The 17,500-nt window shown below is 41.0% G+C and overlaps 1 protein-coding gene across 1 annotated transcript in view; it reads left to right on the top strand.

The window, feature by feature from the left end:
- LOC144741717 (polycystin-1-like protein 2) overlaps positions 1–15,604 on the top strand; it is a gene marked incomplete at its 3' end in the record, with an annotated part of 20,019 nt that extends 4,415 nt beyond the window's left edge. The window contains 31 exon segments of the mRNA XM_078624219.1: positions 1,283–1,424; positions 1,745–1,894; positions 2,079–2,221; positions 2,593–2,772; positions 2,848–2,985; positions 3,680–4,020; positions 4,554–4,674; positions 5,487–5,615; positions 5,699–5,924; positions 6,322–6,512; positions 6,577–6,807; positions 6,950–7,051; positions 7,120–7,298; positions 7,498–7,519; positions 7,521–7,645; positions 7,718–7,917; positions 8,489–8,715; positions 8,786–8,996; positions 9,428–9,888; positions 10,260–10,356; positions 10,435–10,575; positions 10,771–10,956; positions 11,614–11,944; positions 12,090–12,223; positions 13,018–13,145; positions 13,223–13,383; positions 14,006–14,216; positions 14,304–14,405; positions 14,484–14,615; positions 14,721–14,825; positions 15,494–15,604. Coding sequence (XP_078480345.1) covers positions 1,283–1,424; positions 1,745–1,894; positions 2,079–2,221; positions 2,593–2,772; positions 2,848–2,985; positions 3,680–4,020; positions 4,554–4,674; positions 5,487–5,615; positions 5,699–5,924; positions 6,322–6,512; positions 6,577–6,807; positions 6,950–7,051; positions 7,120–7,298; positions 7,498–7,519; positions 7,521–7,645; positions 7,718–7,917; positions 8,489–8,715; positions 8,786–8,996; positions 9,428–9,888; positions 10,260–10,356; positions 10,435–10,575; positions 10,771–10,956; positions 11,614–11,944; positions 12,090–12,223; positions 13,018–13,145; positions 13,223–13,383; positions 14,006–14,216; positions 14,304–14,405; positions 14,484–14,615; positions 14,721–14,825; positions 15,494–15,604 — 5,358 coding nt within the window.
- Positions 15,605–17,500: the final 1,896 nt, after the last annotated feature.

The raw sequence follows: 17,500 nt of genomic DNA, 5'->3' as shown, positions 1-17,500 counted from the left end.
CCACATTTGATTGATGGCACTCAGAGCGTCTCACTGAGCGTAAATGGAAGTCAAACACTGCTCAGCAGAGGATTCACATTCACATGGAGATGTGGTAAGTGGGACTAAATAACACATAGTAACTTGTGCGGTTGGACAGGACTTATTGACCTTACTTCACTTTTGCCTTTTGTTATATGTTTTAGTTTCGTCATCATATCTCATCCTATCGTTCGTGTCATCTATCATATGTTGTGTTGTGCTATGGTATATTATGTCATCTAATCTTATCTTTTCTCATGTTATCGTAGCTTATGTTATCTTAAGCTATAACTTCATGTCCTGCTTGTTGTGTGTCTGAGTGTCACCTTAACATCCTGTTTCTGTTTCCGTCCACAAAGTCGGACAATGCAAGTGCAGAAACATCACCGGGGAAGAAACACATGTCATAGAAAGGCAGTGCCTGCCGACCCCCTTTGAGTTTGACAAATATACCGTAACCGTGAGCAGAACTGTCTGGTTTCAGAGATGGGTTGAGCTTACGCCTGTGTCCAAGTGCATCACTGTGAAACCAATGGAATTTACTGATGTCACCATCAGGTAACATGAGTTCATTGACAATGAAATAAGGAAATTGGCATTGAAACACATACTCTGTTTAATCTATATATGTATTCCACAAACAAATGATTTTATTCGCTTTTACAAATTTTATTTGTCCAGTTTTTACTGTTTCTAAGGTGACCTGTTTTTTTGTTAAAGGTCCCTTACATTTTGTGTCATTATTATTGTTATTATTAGTAGTAGTAAATAACTAATTTCACCAGCTGATCCTTGGAAACCATTCACATGCACAGAATACAGTATTCAGCAACATAAAAGGCAGAAAACAACACATACAAATGCAAACAATAAAATAATAAGATAATACAAAGATAAAAATACATGCCTCAAAAAACCCAAGGCTGCCTAACAAAATGTTTAAAGCAGATAAATAAAATGGCGCAAAATCCCTTGCAGCTGCAGTGGAAACACACAAAGATGAAAGACAATAGTCCAGTTTAAACAGTTTTGATTCTGATTCTTGTTTTCACTTTCATGCAGTTGTGACAGTTGCTCTTCAGTAACAGTGAACGAAGATGTGAGACTGAGGCTGAACTGTGGGACAGCGCAGTGTCCGCCTGTAGTTTGGTTTATTGAGAAACCCAGAGATTTGACAGTAAGTCTGAACAGACATCCCACTTTGGACAGAGATGTAATACGTCAGCCAACTCAAATTACACTCTCGCATCTCTTTCCCCAGAGCAACTCTGACAACTGTAACCCCAAAGCAGGAGGACAACATCTTATAGACAAGCAGGATGGCGACACAGAGTTTGTCGTGCAGAGCCGACGTCTAAAGGTTTCCAGAGACACAATGCGTAACATCACCGTGATTGCTTATGGTGGGTTGTGATGTTATAGATATGAACACTATGATATCAACAGAAATACAGTATGTACATTTACATCTTAGAACAGTGGTGACTTGGTGGTGGATAGAAGATGAATCGAGTCTAGTCTAGTCGACTCTATTCTATGATCAATAGTGTTGCTTGAACCTGAGTCTGATTGCACAAGCACACTGAAGACAAAAAATAAAATGACATAGAAGATATATAATTGTTTTATTTATCAACTTGATATCTAACAGGGACGGAGGAGCTAGGTTTTGCCTCCTTCACTCTACCAATCCCGGGTCCCGATCCAACGGAACCGTCTGCAGGCGTAACTACGGAAACACCTGCAGCTGCTGCTGCCCCCTCATGTAGCATCTCGCCACCATCAGGAACCGTGCTCGATGCTTTTGACATCACCTGCCAGCCAACATCTTTCTGCTCCAGCGGCTGTGTCTATTGCCTGAAAACTGACAAAGGTTCATGTTCACTCTTTTAACTCTGTTTCCGTTGCACTTGTTTGTGTAGAGATGCACAGATTAAAGGTCCGATGGTGTTGTATTGTGCCAACTGTAAAGTCCATCAAGGATTTGCAATTTGTGATGTTGCATGAAGATCCTTTGAAGGACATGACGGAATCAACATTCTCATTTTGTCTTTCAGGTTCACACCTGCGCTGCAGCAATGCAGATGTAGTGAAATCTGTGTTCCTGCCTCTGGGAGATAAAAACAACGACTTCCGTTTGTCCATTGTTGTGACTGTTAAAAACAGATTCCAAGAAACTTCTACGACTGTCCACGCGCAGGTCTGTGTACGTGTGTGATGTTACTAAAAAAACGACATATTTTCCTGGCATAGGAAATTAATGGGATCTGAAGGAAAAAGTTGATTTTTGGACCACTTCTCACTCTACCCCCATTTATGCGTTCGGGAAATCCTCGAGGTGGTTTCTCAACTTGTGGTCCCTGGACCCCGACAGGGCCACTCTACAAAGTTTGAGGGACCACTATCTGCAACTACTTCCACTCACTCTATTCCCATAAACTATATATCTACACGTTCGGTGAATCATCACTATGGCAACAGTTGGTGGTTTCGTCCAGGTGCAGACCCACATTAAAATGACTCAAGCAATTTTCTAGTTGATTTTAAAATTATTCGGGGTTTTTTTCTCAGGTGCGACAAAGCAGCTCTGACGCTTCGGTGGAAGATCTTCAGTCTGCGATGGATGAAAGTGTGACTCAGCTGGAGCAGGATGGTCAACTCTCCACTGAGGCTCTGGGACAAATATTCACCTCAGTTTCTGAAGTGCTGAACGCAGAGACGGACGAGGGGCAGAAGGACGCCAGGTCAAAGGTTATAAAAAAACAGAAATGGACTAATTTCACTCTGGTCTGAGTCCATCTTCATTCATTCATCCCTCTCTTTCAGCTGAGAGAACAGATGCTGACCAGAATGAACACGTTTCTCCTCGACTCTCCAACCAACACGAGTCAGGACGTGCAGACGACGGCCAGAGCTGTGGCCGTACTCACACAACGCTCTGATGAGCTCAGTCCCACCGCTCAGGTACGTTTTAAAGTTCTTCCCAAAATCAGGAGCAAATTTCAGGAGAAACGAAATTGCAGATTTTTTTTTATTTGTTTATTTGTTTTTAGACAATACAAGAATTATACAGATACATGTACAATTACGTGTAGAGATTTTCTTGATTTTTGAACTTTTTGATGCTGGACTATTACAAAAAGACACACGAATGCAGATTGATGATATGGCTAAAATGTTTCTACTAGAAGTAGTTAAACAGTTGAAAAGAAAATAAAGAGAGTCTAAGTACTTTGCATGGTGACGTGTTTACATTCATATAACGTGGAGTCACTGCAGGAAGGAATACTGTATGTATCCACATCATGTAATAGGAATATCCGATGAGAAGAAGAAGAAGAAGAAGACGACGACGACAACATGATAATAATAGTAACATAACTAGAAGCAGTAATTTATGAACGCTCTTCAAACAGTCAAAGACATAATTTACATAAAATCAAGATAATAAGTAGCAGAAGTTAAAGAGGTTGAGCTCAGTCCATAAAAACAATAATAAATTCAGGAGCATGGAAATGAATAGTCAAAGGAGGAAAAGGATTTAAAGGAGAAAAAAAAGTCCAAAACAGATCTGTGGCATCACTGTTTTCACCAACATTTGGATAAAAAAAACACATATGGATCTAAAATGTAATCTCTCTTCTGTTGTCGTCTGCAGGAAGAAGCCAGCGCTCTGCTGCTGGACCTCAGCTCCTCCCTCAACACCATCACTGTCCAGGATGCTGAGGACGATGTAGAAGTTGTCTTCGTTGCCACGCCGATCATCGAGGCAGCCAGTAATATTCTGACTGTTTCATCAAATGTAAGAACACAGATGCCTCTTTTTCCCCTCTGTGCTCTGTGCTGCTCAAACATCTGCTTTGACCTTTGGCAGGAAAAAGTCTCAGATTCTCTTCTCAGTGGGATGAACAACATTCAGAGCGCTCTGCTTCATCAGAAGAAGGTGAACGAAGGTCCCATCATCATTGGTTCAGAGCAGATCAGCGTGTATGTCAACAGGTGAGAGAGCCCATCAATGTGGAGCGCACATGTAAACACAGAGACATGGAAGGTGGTATCGGATGTGGATGTAGATGATTTTATCTGTAAATGGGAAACAAACGCTATATCCAAGTGGGAACAGGTTGAATCAAACCAGAAAAATGGCAATTAAAAATAAAGAAAAAGAGAAATTAGCATCTACTTGATAACTCACTTCAATTAATGCATTCACACAGGTTGTGGGTTACTCTTTACAAAACAAAGGGTCTCAATCTTTGTAACAAAATAAAAATAATAAGATAATCAAACAAACAGCCATTTGCATACAGTCTTTATAAGAAAACAGAAATTTGCATGTGGCAACTCACACCTTTGTTTGTGCCTGTTGACGGAATAAGAGGGTGTCAAAGACCAAAAGGGAGGGTTTATACAGTATATGGATATAGGTGGTGTGCTTTGGTAGAAACAATGTAGTAGGACGGGGTTTGTGAACTTGGGATTTAACACTGACAGATAAAAAGGAACATGACAACATTTTATTCTGCTCTCAGAGTTTCTCCAGAAACAATGCAAGCGCAGGACATAAACGTGAACAGGAACAGCTCGTCCACATTTTCTTTTCCGCCACTGCCGGCTGACGTCCTCCCTCCAAATGAGCCCGTAGATGTGAGAGTGAGTGTACATGCAGATATTTTTAATAAGATACCGGTTCAGACCTTTATACACTATGATCACTTACAGTATACTTTTAAAGTGCACAAACTCTGCTGCATATAGTCTGTAAATACACATCTGTAAATACTTACACTACCGTTCAAAAGTTTGGGGTCATCCAGACAATTCCAGTTTTGTAGCTTCTCTAGTCAACAGTTTTCCTGTGTGCAAACATAATTGCGCAAATGTTTTCTAATCACCATTCACCTTTTGACATGATTAGCTAACAAAATGTAGCACTAGAACACAAAAAAGATGGTTGGTGAAAATGGCCTCTGTAGGTGTACGTAGATATTCCATTAAAATCAGCTCTTCCCAGGTAGAATAGTCATTTACCACATGTCTAGACGAGTCTAATTAATTCAATGTTTAATTTAATGGGAAAAAAAGCTTTTCTTTCAAAAAGAAGGACATTTCTAAGTCACCCCAAACTTTTGAACGGTAGTGTATAATGTTATTTAGAATATTAGTTAGACTGTATAACTTAGTAGTTTGGGGTTTTATTATTATGTATTATTTATTTGATTTGATTATTTTATGTTTAATTTTCTTTTTATTTCTTCTTATTTAGCTTCATTTGTTTTGTGTTGTGTGGTCAACTGCTCTCTGTGCCTTTGAATGCCTCCCCTGGGGATGAATCAAGATTTTTTACTTGAACAGAATTAGGAACAAATATTGTTCGTTGTATATCCTTTACATTTAACATCTGAGCAAACCACTGCACAGAACTGACAGAGCACGTAATGTCACATCTGCTGAACATGTCACAGATGATGAGTTTTGAGAGGAATCCATATTCCTGGAAGGAGGACAACATCACAGGGACTGTGGGATCGGTTACTCTGACCAGAGTCAACGGTTCTATCATACCTGTTCACAACCTGTCTGACGAGATCGAGGTATTATCAACTTTACAGATGTTATATTAGAAATGATGAAATCTGCAGGTTCTGGGGACTGATTTGTGTGTGAATCACCTCAGATTCTCCTCCCCAGGCCGGACGTCGAGCAGGAGAACAGCACCATTGTGGATCTGGCCAATTTTAGCACAATAATAATCAACGTTCCCTCGCCTGATGTTACACTGGTGATAAAGCTGGAACCTTCTGAAGACATTTCTCTCAGGTTGTTGCTCGGATACAAGGAATATCCGAGTGATGAGAATTACCTGGCCAACACTCAGATTCCTCATGCGGATTCAAAAGAAGGTATTAAAGTTAATAGTTAAAAGCTAAATATACATCATGTACATAGTTGTTTACTATTACTCAATAACATCAGTTATCATGAGATAAATAAGACATAATTCTAAGTGGAATTTTGACCATGATTATAATGATTGTTATTATTACAAATAGTAATAATAATAGTAAAATAGTAGTAGTGTTAAAAAAACTGATTATTAGTTTCATGCATCACATGCAGCTCAAAGTGCTTGAGAAGAAAATTTGAGAAGATTTTAAGAAATTTGAAAGAAAAACCAAATACTAAAAAAAAAAAAAAAAAAAAAAAACTTAATACAGTAAAATGTACACAACTATAAATAGATTTTTTTTTAAAAACTTGAATCTGTGTTTATGGTTTGCCCTGTGTATTCTGACACAGAGGAACAATATACCTGGGTTCTTGGTCCCAACGACAGAGAAGGAACCACTGGTGTTCACTTCCTGGTTATGAAGCCTGTTGTTGAGCCTGGGGTCAAATCCATCAACGCCACTGTCAATGTTGTAACCATCGCTGCCCAGTGCAAGTACTGGAACGAGCACGACTCTTCTTGGAGTGAGAATGGCTGCAGGGTGAGTGAGAGCAAACTCAACAAGTTGCATCAGTACATGGATAAAATGAAACGTTTTCCTCCAGGTTGGTCCACTCACCACTCCGCTGGTCACTCAGTGCCTCTGCAACCACTTGACCTTCTTTGGGAGCTCTTTCTTCGTCATGCCAAACCTGGTGGACGTGTCACGCACAGCAGAGCTTTTTGCCACTTTTGCCAACAATCCCGTGGTGGTTTGTTTTGTGGGGGCCATCTTTGTTGTTTACCTCCTTGTGGTGTTGTGGGCACGCAGAAAAGACATTCTGGACTCAACTAAGGTGAATCTGAAACCTTGTAAACAGCATTTGTCATATATTGTTATGAACTGCTGTTTTTAGCTCTGACATGTACAACCAGTGCTCTGTTATTATTATTATTGAATACATTATTTTTGTTGAATAAATTCTCGTCACATTTTAGGTGAAGATAACTGTGCTGGAGGACAACGACCCGTTGGCTGAGTATTTCTACATGTTGACCGTCAGCACAGGACACCGACATGGTGCATCCACATCCTCTCAGGTCAGCTCAGAGGCTGCTGGCAGCTTCTCTCTGGTCAGGATAAATTCATGACCAGTGTAATGTTTCAGGTGACGGTGACTCTGCTGGGCACAGAGGGCGAAAGTGAGCCGCACCACCTGACTGACCCGGAGAAGAATGTGTTTGAAAGGGGCGAGGAAGACATGTTCCTCCTCACCACGCACTTTTCCCTGGGAGAGCTGCAGAGCATAAGGCTGTGGCATGACAACTCGGGCGCACATCCTGCATGGTAGTTGGTGGTGGCTTTGAAATGTATAAATGTTTAATATGGTGCTACAACAGCAAATCATCAACCCCAGAATATTACCATCTGTTACTGCTACTGCTGCAACTGCTACTATGCTAGAGTATTTTTTTAATCTTCTTACAGTTGCTTGTATGAAAAGTGCTGTCTCAGTAAAAAATGTCATCGACTAAACAACATGCAGGTATGTCAGCAAAGTAACGGTCCCAAGATGTGGACAGTGGTCACAAGTGGCACTTCCTCTGTAACTCCTGGCTCGCCGTAGATGTAGGAGAGTGCACGCTGGACAAGGTGTTTCCTGTCGCCACGGATGAGGACCTGAAGAGATTCAGGTGAGCACAGCTAAGTGTTTGTTGATGATATGTCGGTCGTAGCATTCGATTAACCTTCACGCATCTTTCCAGTAATCTGTTCTTCATGAAGACAGCCAAGGATTTCCGTGACGGCCACATCTGGTTCTCCGTCATCAGCCGCCCCCCCTGCAGCACCTTCACCCGGGTGCAGCGGGTGTCCTGCTGTTTCTCTCTGCTGCTGTGCACCATGCTCACTAGCATCATGTTTTGGGGAGTCCCCACTGATCCCTCTGAGCAGACCATGGATCTGGGTATGATGTAACTCTTCACTGTTTCATGGACGTACACAAAGGCACAGGAGATGCGTCCTTGAATTGAAAAAAGAAAATGAAGTCTCACTAGAGCTGAAGAACAAATAAATCACATGTTTGAAATTGCATCAGTGTGCTTTGCGGGTCACATTGAGTTCATTTGGCTACAGGTCTGGACCGTACTGCATATTGTATCATATTATATCGCATCACATCGCATCATAACGTATTGTATCATATGACGTTGTATCATGTCGTATCATATAGTATCATGTAGCATCACATCATATCTTACCTAGTAAGATATAGTATCTATATGCTGAATGGCATCAAACCATATCATGTCACACATACCATACCGGACCATACAGTACCATGCTGTATCATATTTTATCAGATCGTATCGTATCACACTGCATTGTATCTTATCCTCATAGTGTATCTTAGATGAATCCAGTCAACTGAAACTGAATATCACAGGTCATCAATTTGCCATAGCAACCAATAATAACTGATCTCCAAAGAAGAACATCATGAGCAGACTTTGAAATAACATCATTATGGTTTGCAGGTCACATCGAGTTTACTTGGCAGCAGGTTATGATTGGAGTTCAAAGTTCAATCATCATGTTTCCAATCAATCTTCTCATCGTGAGCATCTTCAGAAACACACGTCCACGTGAAAAAGCTGCTAAAATGGACAAGTCCAAGCAGGGGAAGACTGGTCGTGTGTCTCCTTCACAGACTTCTTCTCCTCAGAAGGAGCAGAAGGACATCACACCAGACACAGTGATGAAGGTGAGGAAACCTTAAGTGAACGTGACAGCTCGTCTGGTCTGCACAACTCAAGCACTCCACGTTCCCATAGGACATCAGAAGAATCGCCCAGTCGCTCTCAAAGACCATGAAGAGTCCTCTGCCTCAGCTGAGAGCTGGTCAACAGGTGGACATCAATACTCTGCTGTCTCTGGTGGAGGACATCATCAGACAGCAGAACAGAGCAGCCAGCAACTTCTACACTGACGCCTCGAAAAGCGAACCATCGATGGTCCTAAGTTTAGGTGCAGTCAATCTACAAGGTAACTACAGTACATCTACAGCACCAACAGCAGACCCAACAGTACGTCACCAGAGTCAAAATGCGTTTGGTATGGTATCAGACTCTCTACTTCATCGTAGCGTATCACATCATGTCAGAATGTATGGCATAGTACCGTATCATAGTGTACCGTATTGTTTTGTACTGAATCATACTGCATTGTACTGCACCAAATTGTATGAGATTATGTGATACTGTGTTGAATTGTATTGTACCAAATTGTAACCAATCCAACTTGCACCAAATGGCATCATCATACTTTACCGTGTCATATTTAATTGTACATCATATCGTACTGCACCACATTGCATTGCATCACAATACATTTCAAATTACTTCAGTGAACTGACACAACATTTTGTGAGCAATCATTGATTTGGCTTGTTAACTAGTAATATCTGATCTCAACAGACAGCAGCGTGTGGGACCCTGAGAAGACTTCAGACGGGGTTCAAATGAAGAGCAACAACAGCCGGTACCTTTACCGGCAGCTGCGACATGTCGAGAAAGAGCTGTGTCTCCTGGGGTCTCCTGCTTTCCCAAACCCAGACAGCTACAACAGAGCTGTGCAGCAGGTCCAAGGAATGAAGAGCCTCCTGAAGTACCAGCTCCCCTCATCCAGCCTGGATGGGGACCGACTGGACCGGAGCCCCAGCCCTGAGCAGAGCGTCAGTGGCAGGAGGTGCTGCCAAGGAGGGCTGCCATGGTGGTTTGTGTTTGTTGGCTGGATTCTGGTGATTGCAACCAGCGGTGTGTCAGGATACTTCACCATGATGTACGGGCTGACGTATGGGAAAGATCGCTCCATCAGCTGGCTCATCTCCATGGTGGTGTCCTTCTTTGAGAGTCTCTTTATCACCCAACCACTGAAGGTGAGGACAGCACACGAAAATATGTAGAACATATGTATTTGACTATATTAGAAATGATGTCATGTTGAGTCAATGACATCACATTGACTCAACATGTGGGAAAAAGTCATTTTAAGGTAGAAAAGGAATTAATTGTATGTAATTTAAGATATATGTTGATATATATGTTTAACTTGATCAATCATAAAAAATGAATGAAATATATTTTATATGAGTATAAGAATATAATAAAATGGTCTAATAAACATGTGTAAAAAACTACCATTGACAGGACGTCCCGGTGCATACATACATACATACGTATATACATACAGTACAGGCATGCTTCTGACATCACTGTGGACGATATTGCACACTCTGTTATGTCACAGGTTCTCGGTTTTGCTGCTTTCTTCGCTCTCGTCCTGAAGAAAGTTGACATGGAGGAATTTGGAGATCCACAGATCGACAACACTCTCAAAAATCCAGGTACAATATCAGCACTTTCCATTGGAGTTGCACCGTTTAATCTTCAAACAAACGCATGAAATGACTTTGCACAATCAGATGATGCTGATGCGGTACGGGCAGCGAGAAGAGACAGCACGTGCAGCTACTATCAGCCACCTCCACCCACCGACATCGAGAGGATGAGGAACAACATGATTAAAGAGCAGAAAGTCTTCGCCCTCATCCGGGAGATTCTGGGTAGGAGACACAACTGAACACAATGCAAGGCAATAAAATGTGGCTATGTGTGTTCTATACACGAAAACTAGCATTTATCCCCATAGCTGATCACTCTGTATTTCATTTTTTTCTGTGGCCTCAGTATTTGTGTGAACATGAATAAATGATTAAAATGTGTGTGTGTGTCTGTGTGTGTGTATGTGTGTCATACAGCCTACATGGGCTTCATGTGGATGCTGCTGCTGGTGGCGTACGGCCAGAGAGACCCCAACGCATACTTCCTGACACAGCACATCCGCCAGAGTTTCAGCAAAGGCGTCTCAGACAGTATGAGCATTCAAGACGTGTTCCACTGGGCAAACACAACTCTGCTGAGCAGCCTGTTCGGAGAATACCCAGGTCAGTATGCTGTTTCTAACATCTGCAAAACTGGTGTTACACTGGCAGAGGTGACAAAATACCTACTGTTACTCAAGTAGAGGTAAATGCTTGTTTTATAAATGTCTGGTAAACTACAAGTCCAGTTCTCTACGAATGAACCTGGCAAGGTATCATGACTTGGATGAATGAGAACCTTCACAGACGCCCCTACTGGGTGGGGTGAAACACAGGGACACGAGTAGAGAGAGGTAGAAGGGGAGGAAAGTAGCAGGGATATAAAAACAAGACAAACCCTTGAATTTTTGAATTAGCTGTTGCTGAAAAAAATTTGAAAATGAGGATTTTTGTTCTTTTTACCATGCGAATTAATCTATATTGGCATTCATATTACACACATAATACTCCCATATTACATGGGAGAATTCTTGTTATGCAGACGATAGTGTTATTTATGATATCATCATCATTAACAACAACAACAACAACAACAACAACAATAATAATAATAATAATCTCAATGCATCCATTTTATATAGTGATCTTCTGGGCACTCAAACACAGTATGATTCATCAGAAATCTGACAACCTCACACCTGTCTGGAATCTGCTATGAGGATGCTTTTGCTATTTTCACAAACAATACGTTTGTGCTTGTCACCTGAACATATGTCACAGGATTCATTACGGATGGAAACTCCAACTTGGTGGGGAGCGCCCGCCTCCGCCAGGTGAGGGTGCAGAGCAACTCGTGCCACGTCTCTCACTCCATGCAGCCATCAGTGAAGGACTGTCACGCTCCGTACTCCTGGGAGCTGGAGGACATGGGCTCATATGGTCCGGCCTGGAGCCTCCCTGTGGCTGATAACACCTCACACACCCTCCAGAGCCCCTGGAAGTACCAGTCTCAGAGAAAACTGAGGGCGTCGCCCATCTGGGGCAGTGTGGTGCTCTACAGAGGAGGAGGCTTCGCACTGGATCTCGGGCCAGATTTACAAAATTCCAGTAGGTGAGTGAAGAAGAAAAATATTTTTCAGTGTAAAAACAAATTTCACATTGGCTCTGTAGTTTTAACAGTAACAGATTATTACAGATTATTTGTTGAAATATTTAAAAATACATGATAATACGTGAAGATTTGCTTCTACCCCTAGATCCCTCCAGTACCTCTACGACAACCGGTGGCTGGACGTGTACACGCAAGCCGTCTTTGTCGAGTTCACCGTGTACAATGCCAACGTCAACCTCTTCTGCATCGTCACGCTCATGCTGGAGACAACGGCCACAGGTACGTATGTCCACGGTCTGCTGAGGAACTGCACATGAAGCAGTTCCAAACAGAGACAAGAAAGTTCTGTTGGAAATGTAACTGGTTATAATGAATTTCCTGTTAATAATATAATAATAATAATAAATACATTTCAACTTATACATTTAAAATACAATATATATGTAAAATAAATTAGCTAATATTATTAAACATTAAACAAGGTTTTGGCAGAAATTGCTCAGTGGTTTTGTGTGTTTTATAATAAAATTACTCCCCTCCTATTAGCTTAATTGTCATTGCAATACACAAAGTGGTGTAATACATGCAACTGTCCAGTGTAACAAAATAATGTGAGCACATCTGTAATATGCTTTGATAGTAAAAAGAATAAAATAACATACAATACATTTTAATTTATTAGAGAAGAATAAGAATAAAAAAGTTTCAAATATTCTGAAACCTGAAATCTGCCATCAATAAATGTAAATGGTATAAAGATGACAAATAAAAATGGACAGTAGTGTGTGATAAATAATTATAATGGGTGTGTATGTATACTCAAGCTTCAGTTCCATCATTTTCCAGGTGGACACATATACACAAATACTGTATATGCTTCTGATCAGCTCTACAGTGCAAGTGGGCAGAAATAAGTATTACTTTAGATATCACTATCAATATATGAAATCACATCAATTCTAAAAGATTGGTTGGTTCGCAGTGGTTATGTGTACTGTACTGCACCGGGGGTCATATGTTCAAAGTTGTTGCACTGACGCAGGTGAAGCATCATGTGTTTGTGCTTCATCCAGGAGCATTCCAGTTCCGCAGTGAACTCCAAAGTGTGCGCCTGTACCAGTCAACTGGAGGGCTCCACATCTTCGTTATGGCCTCAGAGGCCATCTACTTCCTCTTCATCATTTATTACATGTTTGTTCAGGTAAAACACATTTTGTTTACAGTGAACAGTTTGCGATGACTGAAAAAGCTCAGGCAGCTCCATCGACGTCCTGACAGGCAAAGCTGGTGAAGCAGCAGAGGTGGATGTACTTCAGGAGCAAGTGGAACCTACTAGAGCTGTTTATCATCATTCTCAGCTGGAGCGCACTGTCGCTCTTCATCAGGAGGACCTTACTGGGGAAGCGGGACATGGAGTACTACCAGAACAACAAGGACCAGTAAGTTATAAGCAGAATTGGCAAAGTTACTTTGGAAATGGAACTGGTTCCTCTGTTAAAAATGTAATGTAATGATGTCAATAACTTTATCAAATGTACATGTACATGAGTACAATAGTACTTTACTTTACTTTATGAAATCTGCTAACCAGCAGTGGAGAGTTGGAATCATAATTACATATAATGGCGTTAAGTACTTTGATTACAAAAGGAACTGTAATTGGTTACGGTATTGGAGACAAATGTGCTTTAATGTGCCTTAACTTCTTCAAAAACCTTGTCTATATGTTTTAATGGTATTCTCTCAACATTTCAGACGGTTGACAACAGGCATTTGAATAGTTACATCACTGTTACATTTTAAACGCACCGTGAAGTGTATCCTGGTGCAGGTTTACAGTCTCTGTGTGATGAACCTCTTGAACGAACTGTGCGGACGTGTGCACACTGACTGATGCCATCCTTACTGCTTTACTGACATACTGAGTATGTTTCTGGGAAAAAAAACATGCCTTTATGAGTTTCTGTACACAGAAACACTGGACTGTGCAAATACATTTTCGGCGTTTTGTCGGCGTCGGGCTGAAAGAACAGCCTGTTCCTCTTCTGCTCTTCCCTTCAGATACGCAAGTTTCCACGAGACGGCGCGGGCTGACGCCGTGCTGGGGTATCTGATTGCCTTCCTGGTGTTGCTGGCGACGGTCAAACTGTGGCACCTGCTGAGACTGAACCCTAAACTGCACATGATCACAGCCACGCTGCAGCGGGCCTGGGCTGATATCTCCGGCTTCCTGGTGGTCATGACCATCATGTTCCTGGCCTATTCCATCGCTGTGAGCAGCGTCTCACTCCGACAGTCAGTGTGGTTCAGTCTTCATGAGCTTTCTAATAATGCTTTCATCTGATGTTTCTTTCCCCAGTCAAACCTGATGTACGGGTGGAAGCTGTACTCCTATCGCACTCTTCTGGACGCTGCTCAGACCATGGTGAGCCTGCAGCTGGGCATTTTTAACTATGAAGAGGTACGTACATTATTAGAGCCCCAGCAGTGAAGGACAACTGCTTGCTGCTGTTCAAGGGTTTTTCTTTCCTTTTCCCAGGTTCTCAATTACAACCCGGTGCTTGGTGCGTTCCTCATCGGCTCCTGTATTGTGTTTATGACCTTTGTTGTGCTCAACCTCTTCATCTCAGTGATCCTTGTGGCGTTCAGTCAAGAGCAAATTCACCACAAGGTACTGTTACTATTATTATTATCAAGAAGAATACGAGTAATAATGTACAGCTAAATTAGTTATTTCAGTGTTGTTTGTGTATCGACCTTCATTTGTCATCCACAGCCTTCTGAAGAGGAGGAGATCGTGGACCTGATGCTGATGAAGCTGTGCAGTTTGTTTGGACTCAAATGTCAGAAACAAGGCGGCGACGGTCGGACTGAGAGGCCGGTTGGTGCCTCTACTTCAGTAAACAGACTCTCGACTTCAGTTGCTTCAGAGCAGATTCACAAGGATGGATTTGTTCCTCTACCTGAAGAAACATCAACATTTTAAGACGCTCACTGTGTGCTTTGCTCGTTATGGCTGGCTTATGTTTTCACACCATGTATTCATCACTGATGTGAAACTGTCACCAGATGTTGGTAACAACCCACATGACAGATAGTGTAATGAAGTGAAATGAAACTGACGGCAGACCAGATATCATTTTAGCGGACGAGAGTAGGATGGCAAAACTTTGGTGAGGTCGGCAGAGAAAACCATTGACAGCAACAGGAGATGACAATGCTGTTCAAAGTTAAAATGTTTGAACTTTTACCATCCTCTTCCACGGAATATACATCTGGATGTGATGGAGTTACAAAAGAAAACTCAAAAAAACGTCTGACCTCAATAACGAAAAGCTGGTGCCCCTGGTATAGCAGTACCAGGTACACTACAAAATACACAGGAATATATTCTTATATTTTATGTTATTTACTGTAAACCCCATGACATCAGCACAGAAACATGTCATGTGGGTCCTGACATGCCGTTTCTATTTGTTTTGTCGTTCCGTCCAGCAGATGTCTCTCCCGTCTCCCGTCTGCTGTTTCCCTGATTGTATGTCAATGCAGCACAAGTATTTACCGCACGGAGAAAAGTACAGAAAGGCATGGAAATACGAGAAACCAGATGAAACCTGCCAGTCAAACACCCAAATTGAAAATATCTGGAAAGAACTGAAGGTCAGAGTTCACAGAAGAGAATCCCAGAACGTTCCATATTTGAAGACAGTTTGTGCCAAAGACACCTGAGCAAAGCCTGTGACTAGTTGCTCCTACAGGAGGTGTCTTAAGCTTCATCACCAACAAAGTATTAAAAAAACGTGTGTTCAATACTTTTTCCCTGCGTCATTTCACTTTGGACATATATGTTTTGATTTCTTTGTATGTGTGGATTATGTGGGTTGTTATCGACATCTGGGGACAATTTCACGTCAGTAGCTCCATTAGAAATATATTTACTGAAAAAAATGTTGGCGCGTCCAATACTTATTTCCCTGCTGTAAGACGTGACCCTGTCAACCCACTTTTTCAATGTTTAAATTTGTGATCATGAACAATATTTCATTATTTCATAAAACTGCATTGCTGTCTGCTGTACAAGTGTTTTACACATGTAGTTTTTCATTTCATGAGCTGCGTATAAATATCAACATAATCTAAAATTTGTTTTCTTTTGGGATTCCCTTATTGCCTTTCCAGCTATTTTGATAGATAATCATTGTGTTACAATAATTTGAGATAACTATTTATTGACCCACAGCTGAGAAGTTTGCACTGATATAACAGCAAAGTTGTAGCATTATAATAAATATAAAACTGTCAAAAAATATGTCATAGCTGTCATAGCATGTAATTAATATTAAACTTCAATTAATTTTGTGACACACAATGTAGTGAACACTTGTCTAATCTGAGTATGATTAAAAAAGAGATACCACAGAGAAGTGACTCCATGTCAAACTTTATTCACAGACAACGTTTGGATCTCACCTGGGTGAAAATGTTTGAAACGGTGAACCATCACGTTTATACCTATGTTTCAGACCAGTCCTAGAGGACATGGATGTTGCTTTTGACAGTGAATAACTAGTTATTAGTATGTTTTTCATTCAGTTTCTAACCTTTTGACCTGAAGTAATTGAAACGTCAGGTTGTCTTTGTGTGTACGAAGATGTTTTCTGAATCAGTACTGACTTGAACGCAGTGAAAATGTGAAATATTGGCTACAAGACAAGCACAAAGAGGGGTTGGGCACCAGCATTTAACGGTGTTATCAGATTCAACCACATATTCCTTGGCTTGCATTGTCATAAAACAGAATCTGTAATATGATCTGAACATTTGTGAGATATAAGCACCAGTATGCAACTGATATCTAAAATAATGCTCTTATCTGCCTTTGACCTTTGTGGTGTGATTATGTTTCATTTGATATTTATAACTTGACTGAGAGCATCAAGTAGACAGATTCCTAAATCAAATAAAATGTCATATATAATCAATAAATAATATTTATCTGCTTTGCTATGAATGTTTTGAAGTTAAAATGATTAATGAGCTTGAGGAAAACAAAGGGGAAGGAGGGAGGAGGGAGTCCAAAGTTTTACTTTACATGAGTTTTACTTTTACATGACAACATTGACACAAACTGGGTATATTGTATTCATCCACGAAGGAAAATGTGTTTGCATTACGCACCTTCCTTTGTCTGTGAAGTTCAGTTTGAAATATTTCAGCAAGTTTCTAAAAATGAAATTAAATTTTTAAAAGAGCAGCAACAGGAATCAAGTCTCAGAGTATACACTGTGGTGGAGCCAGCCTCCACTTCTGTAGAGACTATCCAGGCAGCACTTCATTGTACGTTTACACTAAGAATTATGGCAAAAGCAGTAAAAAAGTGTTTAACCACATAAAAGCATACTTCTGGTGAACTGCATGTAGAATTTCATAATAAAAGCCGTCATACAGCTCATGAAAAAATAAAAGCCACCTCATGTCATATCTGAGCAGTTAGATCGTAGAGCACCTCAGTGTGTGTGTGTGTGTGTGTGTGTGTGTGTGTGTGTGTGTTAGAAC

This window comes from Lampetra planeri, unplaced genomic scaffold (assembly GCF_965212315.1).
Source record: "Lampetra planeri unplaced genomic scaffold, kcLamPlan1.2.h2 scaffold_674, whole genome shotgun sequence".
Taxonomy (NCBI): domain Eukaryota; kingdom Metazoa; phylum Chordata; class Hyperoartia; order Petromyzontiformes; family Petromyzontidae; genus Lampetra; species Lampetra planeri.
Note: the sequence above shows the minus strand (reverse complement) of the source record. Positions and strands in the feature narration are given on the sequence as shown.